Source organism: Bombina bombina, chromosome 2 (genome assembly GCF_027579735.1).
Source record: "Bombina bombina isolate aBomBom1 chromosome 2, aBomBom1.pri, whole genome shotgun sequence".
NCBI classification, from domain to species: domain Eukaryota; kingdom Metazoa; phylum Chordata; class Amphibia; order Anura; family Bombinatoridae; genus Bombina; species Bombina bombina.
Genome location: NC_069500.1, coordinates 1,445,867,497 through 1,445,880,633, shown reverse-complemented (window position 1 = coordinate 1,445,880,633; position 13,137 = coordinate 1,445,867,497). Strand labels below are relative to the sequence as shown.

General features: G+C 40.6%; 1 protein-coding gene across 1 annotated transcript in view; it reads left to right on the top strand.

Annotated features, from left to right (window-relative positions):
- The window catches only part of LOC128647621 (matrix metalloproteinase-21), a 256,538-nt gene extending 244,611 nt beyond the window's left edge, over positions 1 to 11,927 (top strand). Inside the window, exon 6 of the mRNA XM_053700376.1 lies at positions 11,806 to 11,927. Coding sequence (XP_053556351.1) covers positions 11,806 to 11,927 — 122 coding nt within the window. The remainder of the gene's footprint in view (positions 1 to 11,805) is intronic.
- Positions 11,928 to 13,137: the final 1,210 nt, after the last annotated feature.

Here is a 13,137-nt window from a genome sequence, read left to right as displayed (position 1 = left end):
ATGTAACCCTCATATGGCTTCTGCATGTAATGGTATCACCCTGTGTAATGTAACCCCTCATATGGCTTCTGCATTTAATGGTATCACCCTGTGTAATGTAACCCCTCATATGGCTTCTGCATTTAATGGTATCACCCTGTGTAATGTAACCCTCATATGGCTTCTGTATTTAATGGTATCACCCTGTGTAATGTAACCCTCATATGGCTTCTGCATTTAATGGTATCACCCTGTGTAATGTAACCCTCATATGGCTTCTGTATTTAATGGTATCACCCTGTGTAATGTAACCCTCATATGGCTTCTGCATTTAATTGTATCACCCTGTGTAATGTAACCCCTCATATGGCTTCTGTATTTAATGGTATCACCCTGTGTAATGTAACCCTCATATGGCTTCTGTATATAATGGTGTCACCCTGTGTAATGTAACCCCTCATATGGCTTCTGCATTTAATGGTATCATCCTGTGTAATGTAACCCCTCATATGGCTTCTGCATTTAATGGTATCACCCTGTGTAATGTAACCCCTCATATGGCTTCTGTATTTAATGGTATCACCCTGTGTAATGTAACCCTCATATGGCTTCTGCATTTAATTATATCACCCTGTGTAATGTAACCCCTCATATGGCTTCTGCATTTAATGGTATCACCCTGTGTAATGTAACCCTCATATGGCTTCTGCATTTAATGGTATCACCCTGTGTAATGTAACCCTCATATGGCTTCTGCATTTAATGGTATCACCCTGTGTAATGTAACCCTCATATGGCTTCTGCATGTAATGGTATCACCCTGTGTAATGTAACCCCTCATATGGCTTCTGCATGTAATGGTATCACCCTGTGTAATGTAACCCTCATATGGCTTCTGCATTTAATGGTATCACCCTGTGTAATGTAACCCCTCATATGGCTTCTGCATTTAATGGTATCACCCTGTGTAATGTAACCCCTCATATGGCTTCTGCATTTAATGGTATCACCCTGTGTAATGTAACCCTCATATGGCTTCTGCATTTAATGGTATCACCCTGTGTAATGTAACCCTCATATGGCTTCTGCATTTAATGGTATCACCCTGTGTAATGTAACCCTCATATGGCTTCTGCATTTAATGGTATCACCCTGTGTAATGTAGCCCCTCATATGGCTTCTGTATTTAATGGTATCACCCTGTGTAATGTAAACCTCATATGGCTTCTGCATGTAATGGTATCACCCTGTGTAATGTATCCCCTCATATGGCTTCTGCATTTAATGGTATCACCCTGTGTAATGTAACCCCTCATATGGCTTCTGCATTTAATGGTATCACCCTGTGTAATGTAACCCCTCATATGGCTTCTGCATTTAATGATATCACCCTGTGTAATGTAGCCCTCATATGGCTTCTGCATTTAATGGTATCACCCTGTGTAATGTAACCCTCATATGGCTTCTGTATTTAATGGTATCACCCTGTGTAATGTAACCTCTCATATGGCTTCTGTATTTAATGGTATCACCCTGTGTAATGTAACCTCTCATATGGCTTCTGTATTTAATGGTATCACCCTGTGTAATGTAACCCCTCATATGGCTTCTGTATTTAATGGTATCACCCTGTGTAATGTAACCCCTCATATGGCTTCTGCATTTAATGGTATCACCCTGTGTAATGTAAACCTCATATGGCTTCTGCATGTAATGGTATCACCCTGTGTAATGTATCCCCTCATATGGCTTCTGCATTTAATGGTATCACCCTGTGTAATGTAACCCCTCATATGGCTTCTGCATTTAATGGTATCACCCTGTGTAATGTAACCCCTCATATGGCTTCTGCATTTAATGGTATCACCCTGTGTAATGTAACCCTCATATGGCTTCTGCATTTAATGGTATCACCCTGTGTAATGTAACCCCTCATATGGCTTCTGCATTTAATGGTATCACCCTGTGTAATGTAACCCTCATATGGCTTCTGCATTTAATGGTATCACCCTGTGTAATGTAACCCTCATATGGCTTCTGCATTTAATGGTATCATCCTGTGTAATGTAACCCCTCATATGGCTTCTGTATTTAATGGCATCACCCTGTGTAATGTAACCCCTCATATGGCTTCTGCATTTAATGGTATCACCCTGTGTAATGTAACCCTCATATGGCTTCTGCATTTAATGGTATCACCCTGTGTAATGTAACCCCTCATATGGCTTCTGCATTTAATTATATCACCCTGTGTAATGTAACCCCTCATATGGCTTCTGCATTTAATGGTATCACCCTGTGTAATGTAGCCCTCATATGGCTTCTGCATTTAATGGTATCACCCTGTGTAATGTAACCCCTCATATGGCTTCTGTATTTAATGGTATCACCCTGTGTAATGTAACCCTCATATGGCTTCTGCATGTAATGGTATCACCCTGTGTAATGTAACCTCTTTTATGGCTTCTGTATTTAATGGTATCACCCTGTGTAATGTAGCCTCTCATATGGCTTTTGCATTTAATGGTATCACCCTGTGTAATGTAACCCTCATATGGCTTCTGCATTTAATGGTATCACCCTGTGTAATGTAACCCTCATATGGCTTCTGCATTTAATGGTATCACCCTGTGTAATGTAACCCCTCATACGGTTCTGCATTTAATGGTATCACCCTGTGTAATGTAACCCTCATATGGCTTCTGTATTTAATGGTATCACCCTGTGTAATGTAACCCCTCATATAGATTCTGCATTTAATGGTATCACCCTGTGTAATGTAACCCCTCATATGGCTTCTGCATTTAATGGTATCACCCTGTGTAATGTAACCCCTCATATGGCTTCTGCATTTAATGGTATCACCCTGTGTAATGTAACCCCTCATATGGCTTCTGTATTTAATGGTATCACCCTGTGTAATGTAACCTCTCATATGGCTTCTGCATGTAATGGTATCACCCTGTGTAATGTAACCCCTCATATGGCTTCTGTATTTAATGGTATCACCCTGTGTAATGTAACCCTCATATGGCTTCTGCATGTAATGGTATCACCCTGTGTAATGTAACCCTCATATGGCTTCTGCATGTAATGGTATCACCCTGTGTAATGTAACCCCTCATATGGCTTCTGTATTTAATGGTATCACCCTGTGTAATGTAACCCTCATATGGCTTCTGTATATAATGGTGTCACCCTGTGTAATGTAACCCCTCATATGGCTTCTGCATTTAATGGTATCACCCTGTGTAATGTAACCCCTCATATGGCTTCTGTATTTAATGGTATCACCCTGTGTAATGTAACCCCTCATATGGCTTCTGCATGTAATGGTATCACCCTGTGTAATGTAACCCTCATATGGCTTCTGCATTTAATGGTATCACCCTGTGTAATGTAACCCCTCATATGGCTTCTGTATTTAATGGTATCACCCTGTGTAATGTAACCTCTCATATGGCTTCTGTATTTAATGGTATCACCCTGTGTAATGTAACCCCTCATATGGCTTCTGCATTTAATGGTATCACCCTGTGTAATGTAACCCCTCATATGGCTTCTGTATTTAATGGTATCAACCTGTGTAATGTAACCTCTCATATGGCTTCTGTATTTAATGGTATCACCCTGTGTAATGTAACCCTCATATGGCTTCTGTATTTAATGGTATCACCCTGTGTAATGTAACCCCTCATATGGCTTCTGCATGTAATGGTATCACCCTGTGTAATGTAACCCTCATATGGCTTCTGCATTTAATGGTATCACCCTGTGTAATGTAACCCTCATATGGCTTCTGCATTTAATGGTATCACCCTGTGTAATGTAACCCTTATATGGCTTCTGTATTTAATGGTATCACCCTGTGTAATGTAACCCCTCATATGGCTTCTGTATTTAATGGTATCACCCTGTGTAATGTAACCCTCATATGGCTTCTGTATTTAATGGTATCACCCTGTGTAATGTAACCTCTCATATGGCTTCTGTATTTAATGGTATCACCCTGTGTAATGTAACCCTCATATGGCTTCTGCATGTAATGGTATCACCCTGTGTAATGTAACCCCTCATATGGCTTCTGTATTTAATGGTATCACCCTGTGTAATGTAACCTCTCATATGGCTTCTGTATTTAATGGTATCACCCTGTGTAATGTAACCCCTCATATGGCTTCTGTATTTAATGGTATCACCCTGTGTAATGTAACCCCTCATATGGCTTCTGTATTTAATGGTATCACCCTGTGTAATGTAGCCCCTCATATGGCTTCTGTATTAAATGGTATCACCCTGTGTAATGTAACCCCTCATATGGCTTCTGCATTTAATGGTATCACCCTGTGTAATGTAACCCCTCATATGGCTTCTGCATTTAATGGTATCACCCTGTGTAATGTAACCCCTCATATGGCTTCTGTATTTAATGGTATCACCCTGTGTAGCCCCTCATATGGCTTCTGCATTTAATGGTATCACCCTGTGTAGCCCCTCATATGGCTTCTGTATTTAAAGGGACGTGAAACCCATGGGATTTTAAACTACTTTGCCATTTTCTTCTATTATCTAATTTGCTTTATTCTATTGATATCCTTAGCATATTTAGATAGATTACTGGGAGCTAGCTGCTGATTGGTGCTGGTTGTAAATACCTCTTGTAATTGGTTCAGTTAGCTCCCAATACAGCAATACTGCTCTTTCAACAAAGGATAAAAAATAAAAAAATCTGACAATAAAAGTATATATGAAATTTGATTTAAATTATATGATCTTTCTGAAATCTGACAAAAAATGTTTTGGTTTCATGCCCCTTTAATATCTTCTCAAATAGAGATCACATAGTTAAAGGGACAGTTAAGTCCAAAAAAAACTTTCATGATTCAGATAGAGAATGTAATTTTAAACAACTTTCCAATTTACTTTTATCACCAATTTTGCTTTGTTCTCTTGGTGTTCTTAGTTGAAAGCTAAACCTAGGAGGTTCATATGCTAATTTCTTAGACCTTGAAGGCCGCCTCTATGGTTTTTCACCACTAGAGGGCATTAGTACACGTGTTTCATATAGATAACATTGAGCTCATGCATGTGAATTTACCATGGAGACAGCTCTGATTGGCTAAAATGCAAGTCTGTCAAAGGAAATGAAATAAGGGGGCAGTCTGCTGAGACTTAGATACAAGGTTATTACAGAGGTAAAATGTGTATAATTATAACTGTGTTGGTTGTGCAAAACTGAGGAATGGGTAATAAAGGGATTATCTATCTTTTAAAACAACAAAAATTCTGGTGTTGACTGTCCCTTTAAAAAAACCTTAGAAGCACCAGTCATATAACAGCCGCTCTGTCTGTCAAATCAGATAACAGCCGCTCTGTCTGTCAAATCAGATAACAGCCGCTCTGTCTGTCAAATCAGATAACAGCCGCTCTGTCTGTCAAATCAGATAACAGCCGCTCTGTCTGTCAAATCAGATAACAGCCGCTTGATTATCATAATTATTATCAGTTATTTTTGAGCGTCAACAGATTCCGCAGTGCTAAAAACATGGGTCTGATATGCACGGTAACAAAAGTGTCACTGTTGTAAACCAGGTCTCATAAAGGTGATCAACAAAGCAGCTAGGCTCATAGTCATATAACAGCCGCTCTGTCTGTCAAATCAGATAACAGCCGCTCTGTCTGTCAAATCAGATAACAGCCGCTCTGTCTGTCAAATCAGATAACAGCCGCTCTGTCTGTCAAATCGGATAACAGCCGCTCTGTCTGTCAAATCAGATAATGCACGGTAACAAAAGTGTCACTGTTGTAAACCAGGTCTCATAAAGGTGATCAACAAAGCAGCTAGGCTCATAGGCTTACATGCTAAGGGGGTTCAAGGTGATAAATAGAGGAGGAGAGGAGCTAAGATAAGAAAATGTTAGTGTATATTATGTGCATCCCTGAACAGTAGAGTCTTTAAGGAGCGCTTGAAAGTTTGAAAACTATAGGAGAGTCTTGTGGAGCGAGGCAGAGAGTTCCACAAAATAGGGGCCAGTCTGGAGCAATAGAGGAGAGTAGGAGGTCATGAGCAGAGCGAAGCAGACGGGAGGGACAGTATCTGGAGACAAGGTCAGAGATATAGGGTGGAGCAGTGTTATTGAGAGCTTTGAAAATTAGAGTCAGGATTTTGTGTTTTATTCTGGAGGTTAGAGGAAGTCCGTGAAGGGACTGGCAGAAAGGTGCAGCAGATGAGGAACAATGTGTACGCAATATTATAGGCACTTTTGGGGTTAGAGCTTTTTGGAGGGGTTTTTTATTATTAAGAATAGGTGTGATGCACCGTCCCTTTAAGAGAGTCACTTTAGATTCTGAAAACTGAGTACTAGATCAGATGAGAGCAAAACACATTTCCTTTTAAAGGAGAATGTTAAACCGGATTCTCACTGAATAATTCACCTATAGTTTGTAACGAGGAAAAGACCAAACAAAGCCGGCGACGCCAAATTTTGCGCTGGTTTGGTATCACATATACGGCGTAACATAGAAGTTACGCTCGTATATTTCTGCCTTCGGCCGTAGTTTTTTGGCCCATAGACAGGTATATCAAACCAGCGCAGTTTGGTATCCAATATACAGCGTAAGGACTTAAGTGTCGAAAATGGAGAAATCTTACTCCATTTTCACCTCGCCACAAATTGCAGGCGTAGTAAGCCTTACGCTGTGTATTGGAGCCCCGTAACTCCCTAAACTGGCTGCACAATAAAACCTAACACCTAACGCATGCGCAATGTCTATCTACCTGTCAACCGCGATCCCCCGCCGCAATCCCTAATAAAGTGTTTAACCGCTAAACCGCCGCTCCCGGACCCCGCCGCCACCTACATTAAATGTCTAACCCCCTAATGTGATCCCCCTACACCGCCGCCATCTATATTAAAATTATTACCCCCTAATGTGAGCCCCCTACCCCGCCGATACCTATTTTAACTATATTACCCCCTAATCTAATCCCCCTACACCGCCGCCACCTATATTAAATGTATTAACCCCTAATCTAATCACCCTACACCGCCGCCACCTATAATAAATGTATTACCGCCTAAAATACTAAAATGTCCCTACCCTAAACTAAATTAAAAATAGCCCTGAAAAGGGCTTTTTGCGTGGCATTGCCCCAAAGTAACCAGCTCTATTACCAGCCCTTAAAAGGGCCTTTTGCGGGGCTTTGCCCCAAAGTAACCAGCTCTATTACCAGCCCTTAAAAGGGCTTTTTGCGGGCATTGTCACAAAGTAATCAGCTCTTTTACCTGTAATCTAATCCCCCTACACCGCCGACACCTATAATAAATGTATTTCCCCCTAATCTAATTCCCCCTACACCGCCGCCACCTATATTAAATATATTAACCCCTAATCTAATTCCCCTACACCGCTGCCACCTATATTAAAATTATTAACCCCTAATCTAATTCCCCCTATACCGCCGCCACCTATATTAAATTTATTAACCCCTAAAATACTAAAATTTCCCTACCACTAAACCTTTTTGCGGGGCATTGTCACAAAGTAATCAGCTCTTTTACCTGTAATCTAATCCCCCTACACCACCGCCACCTATATTAAATATATTAACCCCTAATCTGACCCTCCTACACCGCCGCCACCTATATTAAATTTATTAACCCCTAAAATACTAAAATTTCCCTACCACTAAACCTTTTTGCGGGGCATTGTCACAAAGTAATCAGCTCTTTTACCTGTAATCTAATCCCCCTACACCACCGCCACCTATATTAAATATATTAACCCTAATTATATTAGGGTTAATATAGTTATTATATTATATATATTAACTATATTAACCCTATCTAAATCTAACACCCCTAACTTAATTATTATTAAAATAAATCTAAATAATATTAATCGTATTACCTAAATTATTCCTATTTAAAACGAAATACTTACCTATAAAATAAACCCTAAGATAGCTACTATATAATTAATAATTACATTGTAGCTATTTTAGGGTTTATATTTATTTTACAGGTAACTTTGTATTTATTTTAACTAGGTACAATAGCTATTAAATAGTTAATAACTATGTAATAGCTACCTAGTTAAAATTACCAAATTACCTGTAAAATAAATCCTAACCTAAGTTACAAATACACCTAACACTACACTATCAATAAATTAAATAAACTACAAATTTCTAACTAAAATACAATTAAATAAACTAAACTAAATTACAAAAAATAAAAAAAGATTACAAGAATTTTAAGCTAATTACACCTATTCTAAGCCCCCTAATAAAATAACAAAGCCCCCCAAAATAAAAACATTTCCCTACCCTAATCTAAATTACAAAAGTAATCAGCTCTATTACCAGCCCTTAAAAGGGTATTTTGTGGGGCATTGCCCCAAAGTAATAAGCTCTTTTACCTGTAAAAAATAAAGAACCACCCCCCCATTACAACCCACCACCCACATACCCCTACTCTAACCCACCCAATCCCCCTTAAAAAAACCTAAGTCTAACCCCCAAGTGCTCCTTACCTCTCCTGAAGACCGGCGGAGAAGGTCCTGTTCCAGACGGAGAAGTCTTCTTCCAGGCGGCGACCCCTTCTTTTTCCAGGATCCAGCCGGCGCGGAGCGGAGGAGTTGAAGACCGATGACCGCGGAGCTGAAGACCGGCGATGCAGGAACTGAAGATAGGTGACGCTGGAACTGAAGACCGGAGCCGGAGCGTGGAGGATCCTCTTCATACGATCGCCGCCGTACACTGAATAGGAATTATAGGTACGCGATTAAAAATGGCGTCCCCTGAATTCCTATTGGCTGATTTGAGCCTTCAAATTCAAATCAGCCAATCGGATTTGAATAGCCAATAGAATTACAGTAGCTCTTATTCTATTGGCAAAAATTATTCTATTGACAAAAATATGTTTTAATATCTTAAAGTTATTAAAATAAAATTCTTACCTAATTTTCCCTTAGGCCGTTTATCTCACGAAGTAAACAGAACGGCACATAAGTCAGATTCCAATCAGTAATCTTGCTGCTTTCAGCAAACAAACAAACACCTAGATTACGAGTTTTGCATTAACAGGGGTGCGGTGCTAACGAGCAGTTTAAGCTCACCACTCACTTGCAGACAACGCTGGTATTACGGGTTTTTAGAAACCCGGCGTTAACCGCAAAAAAGTGAGCGAAGAGCAAAATTTTGCTCCACATCTCACCTCAATACCAGCGCTGCTTACGTTAGCGGTGAGCTGGCTAAACTTGCTTGTGCACGATTTCCTCATAGGAATCAATGGGGGAGAGCCGGCTGAAAAAAAACCTAACACCTGCAAAAAAGCAGCGTAAAGCTCCTAACACAGCCCCATTGATTCCTATGGGGAAATACTTTTTATGTCTAGACTCGGGGTTCATGTTAGGGTGTTAGGTGTAAACACCCCTAATCTTACACTTATTAACCCCTAATCTGCCGCCCCCAACATCGCTGACACCTACATTATAATATTAACCCCTAATCTGCCGCTCCCAACATCGCCGACACCTACAATATAATATTAACCCCTAATCTGCCACTCCGGAGACCGCAGCCACCTACATTATAGTTATGAACCCCTAATCTGCTGCTCCCAACATCGCTGACACCTACATTATATTTATTAACCCCTAATCTGCCGCCCACAACGTCGCCGCCACTATAATAAACATATTAACCTCTAAACCTAAGTATAACCCTAACCCTAACCCCCCTAACTAAAATATAATTTTAATAAATCTAAATAAAATTACTACAATTACCTAAATAATTCCTATTTAAAACTAAATACTTACCTATAAAATAAACCCTAAGATAGCTACAATATAACTAATAGTTACATTGTAGCTAGCTTAGAGTTTATTTTTATTTTACAGGCAAGTTTGTATTTATTTTAACTAGGTAGAATAGTTACTAAATAGTTATTAACTATTTACTAACTACTTAGTTAAAATAAAGACAAATTTACCTGTAAAATAAAACCTAACCTAAGTTACAATTACACCTAACACTACACTATAATTAAATTAATTACCTAAACTAAATACAATTAATTACAATTTTAAAAAATTATCTAAAGTACGAAAACCCACCCCACTAAATTATAGAAAATAATAAAATAATTACAAGATTGTTAAACTAATTACACCTACTGTAATCCCCCTAACAAAATAAAAAAGCCCCCCAAAATAAAAAAAAGTCCTACCCTACACTAAATTACAAATAGCCCTTAAAAGGGCCTTTTGCGGGGCATTGCCCCAAAGTAATCAGCTTTTACCTGTAAAAAAAAAATACAATCCCTCCAACATTAAAACCCACCACCCACACAACCAACCCTACTCTAAAACCCACCCAATCCCCCCTTAAAAAAAACCTAACACTAACCCCTTGAAGATCACCCTACCGTGAGACGTCTTCACCCAACCGGGCAGAAGTGGTCCTCCAGATGGGCAGAAGTCTTCATCCAAGCCAGGCAGAAGAGGTCCTCCAGACGGGCAGAAGTCTTCATCCAGACGGCATCTTCTATCTTCATCCATCCGGCGCGGAGCAGGTCCATCTTAAAGACATCCGTCGCGGAGCATCCTCTTCATCCGACGGCCGACGACTGAATGAAGGTTCCTTTAAATGACGTCATCCAAGATGGCGTCCCTTCAATTCCTATTGGCTGATAGAATTCTATCAGCCAATCGGAATTAAGGTAGAAAGAATCCTATTGGCTGATGCAATCGGCCAATAGGATTGAGCTCGCATTCTATTGGCCCGGCTTGGTAAAACTCTTAACTATTAACTTTAAAATGCGGTACCAGGCTTGACAGGAGAGGGTCTACCGCTCACTTATTGGAAGACTCGTAATACCTGCGCTATGCATGTCCTATTGAAAATATAGGATACGCAATTGACTTAAGTGGATTTGCGGTATTTCCGAGTCTGGCCAAAAAAGTGAGCGGTACACTTGTACCTGCAAGACTCGTAATACCAGCGGGCGTTAAAAAGCAGCGTTGGGACCTCTCAACGCTGCTTTTTAACCCTAACGCAAAACTCGTAATCTAGGTGAAAGTGTCTTTAAATCCAAAAGAGTAGCCCCAGTTTGCAAATTAGATCACAAACAGCAGACTTGATGCTTGACCTTTTATGTCGTCAAGTTCCAGCCTTTACCGTCAAACACATGAATACCATTTTAACAATAACCCTTAAATAAAGACAACAGACTTAGCATTGGTGCAAAATGGCCGCAACTCCTTTATTCAATAAATAACTTTTATAAAAAACTTTAATAACTCCATAAATAACAGTGCAAATAATTGTAAACACATTACACATAAAACAGTGGTGCTAGTCCATTCTAATAGCTTTGTAACATATGGCCGTCAATGCATCCACTGAACCCAACCGTGCAAGTGATTGAGTCCGTCATCGATAATCAACATAAATCTCTAAGGAACTCCTTGCCCTTAGAGACCCCCATCTTGAATTCCCCCCATGGGAATGCAGAATACCATCACGCTAACAATTTTGCCATAATCTCCTGTAATTGTAAGGACTAGCACCCCTGCCACAGACTGACCTGAAACCTCAGCCCAGTCCTGCCAACCCCACAATTGCACACACTGCCTCCTAAAAGTCAAGGATAAACAACTGCAGCCTGAATTCATTTAAATGCACCCCATCCGGCAAATAAAATTCACCCTGTCCCACCTCCGCTAAGTCCGGAAGATGGACCACTGAACCACCAATCCTCCTAACAAATGACCCCATAGGCTTATTAACCTTCCGTCTGCTTTTGTCTAAATGCACAGGGTCCCAAGCCGCCCTCCAAACCATCCTGGGCAAAATGTCAGACCAGACAATCCTCAACCTAGGGAACAAATCCACCAATGTCCCTTTTCATACTTCTCACCAACTCCCTCTGGGGGAATAAAACCAAGATCATTGCCCCCAGCATGGATTAACAACACAGTCGGGGGCTGAAAACGCCTGCAATAATCCACTACCAATGGCAACAACCCATCCCAACAAAGCCCTCTGACACCGAACCATTTAACATCGCCTCGAGACTTGGGGATACCCAACTGTAATCCATCCACCTTCACCGTTGCCGCTATCCGAGCCCAATAAATAAAAGAGTGGCCGACCAACCACAAACGCTCCACACCTAGAACACAGAAAATAAAATGAAAACTCCACCATATTATACAGTCAACTCCAGACGGACATACCGTCGGAACCGCCCAGATCCACACCTACCAATACCCTTAACCACCGAATCGGATAAACCCCTCACTGAAGCCTCAGTTGCCACCCCTATGCGGAATGAATGGGACCCATAATCTCAGGGACCTAAACCCAAATGATTCAACGACTTGTTAAGAACTGCCCTAAACTGGAACTGTGACAAAGGCCTACCATCTTGGTGGACCAACAACGAACCCCCCCATCACAAGGCAAATACCAAAATAATCCCTCAAACTAATGCAAGGACAAACCTCCGAACCTCTGGGAAAAAGGACAATCATCTTACCCTTTCCCGCCTGGTCCATCTTACTCCTCCTCAAAAACAACTCAACCCTTGAATCTGAGAAAGCCAAACCACCCATGAAAGCAAAATTCCTACTAACCAGCTCCGAAATTCGAAATGCCCTAAAAAAGGCTAAAACAAAAGCCAATGGAACAAACACACCTCAAAATCTGACAAGCACACTTCCTCTTAAACCCTATATATCTTCTGCAGCAGCACGAAGGTAATAGGGAGCCTATTATCAGGAGGAGACCCAACCAAACCCCTCTTTAAGCTTTTCAAAACTTGCCGAACACAAAAGCCTTTGGTAATATCACGCAAACCCAATAGCTTAAAACGGAAATCCAACGCCGCCAAACGCCTATTCATTGCGGAAGACAAGTGAACTGCCCCCCATTCCCACATCCATTCCAACAACAAACCCGTAAGGTCAGAGACCCCTTCCTGAACCCCTTCAGAATACAACCTGGATACCCATTCCCACCACACACTAGAGCAGAGCTTTCCAAACTTTTCATGTTGGCGACACGCTTTTTAGACCTATATCATTTCGTGACACAGTAATTTAGTTATAGTAGCAAAAAGGAGGTTAAACTAACTTGTTTTAAGAGAT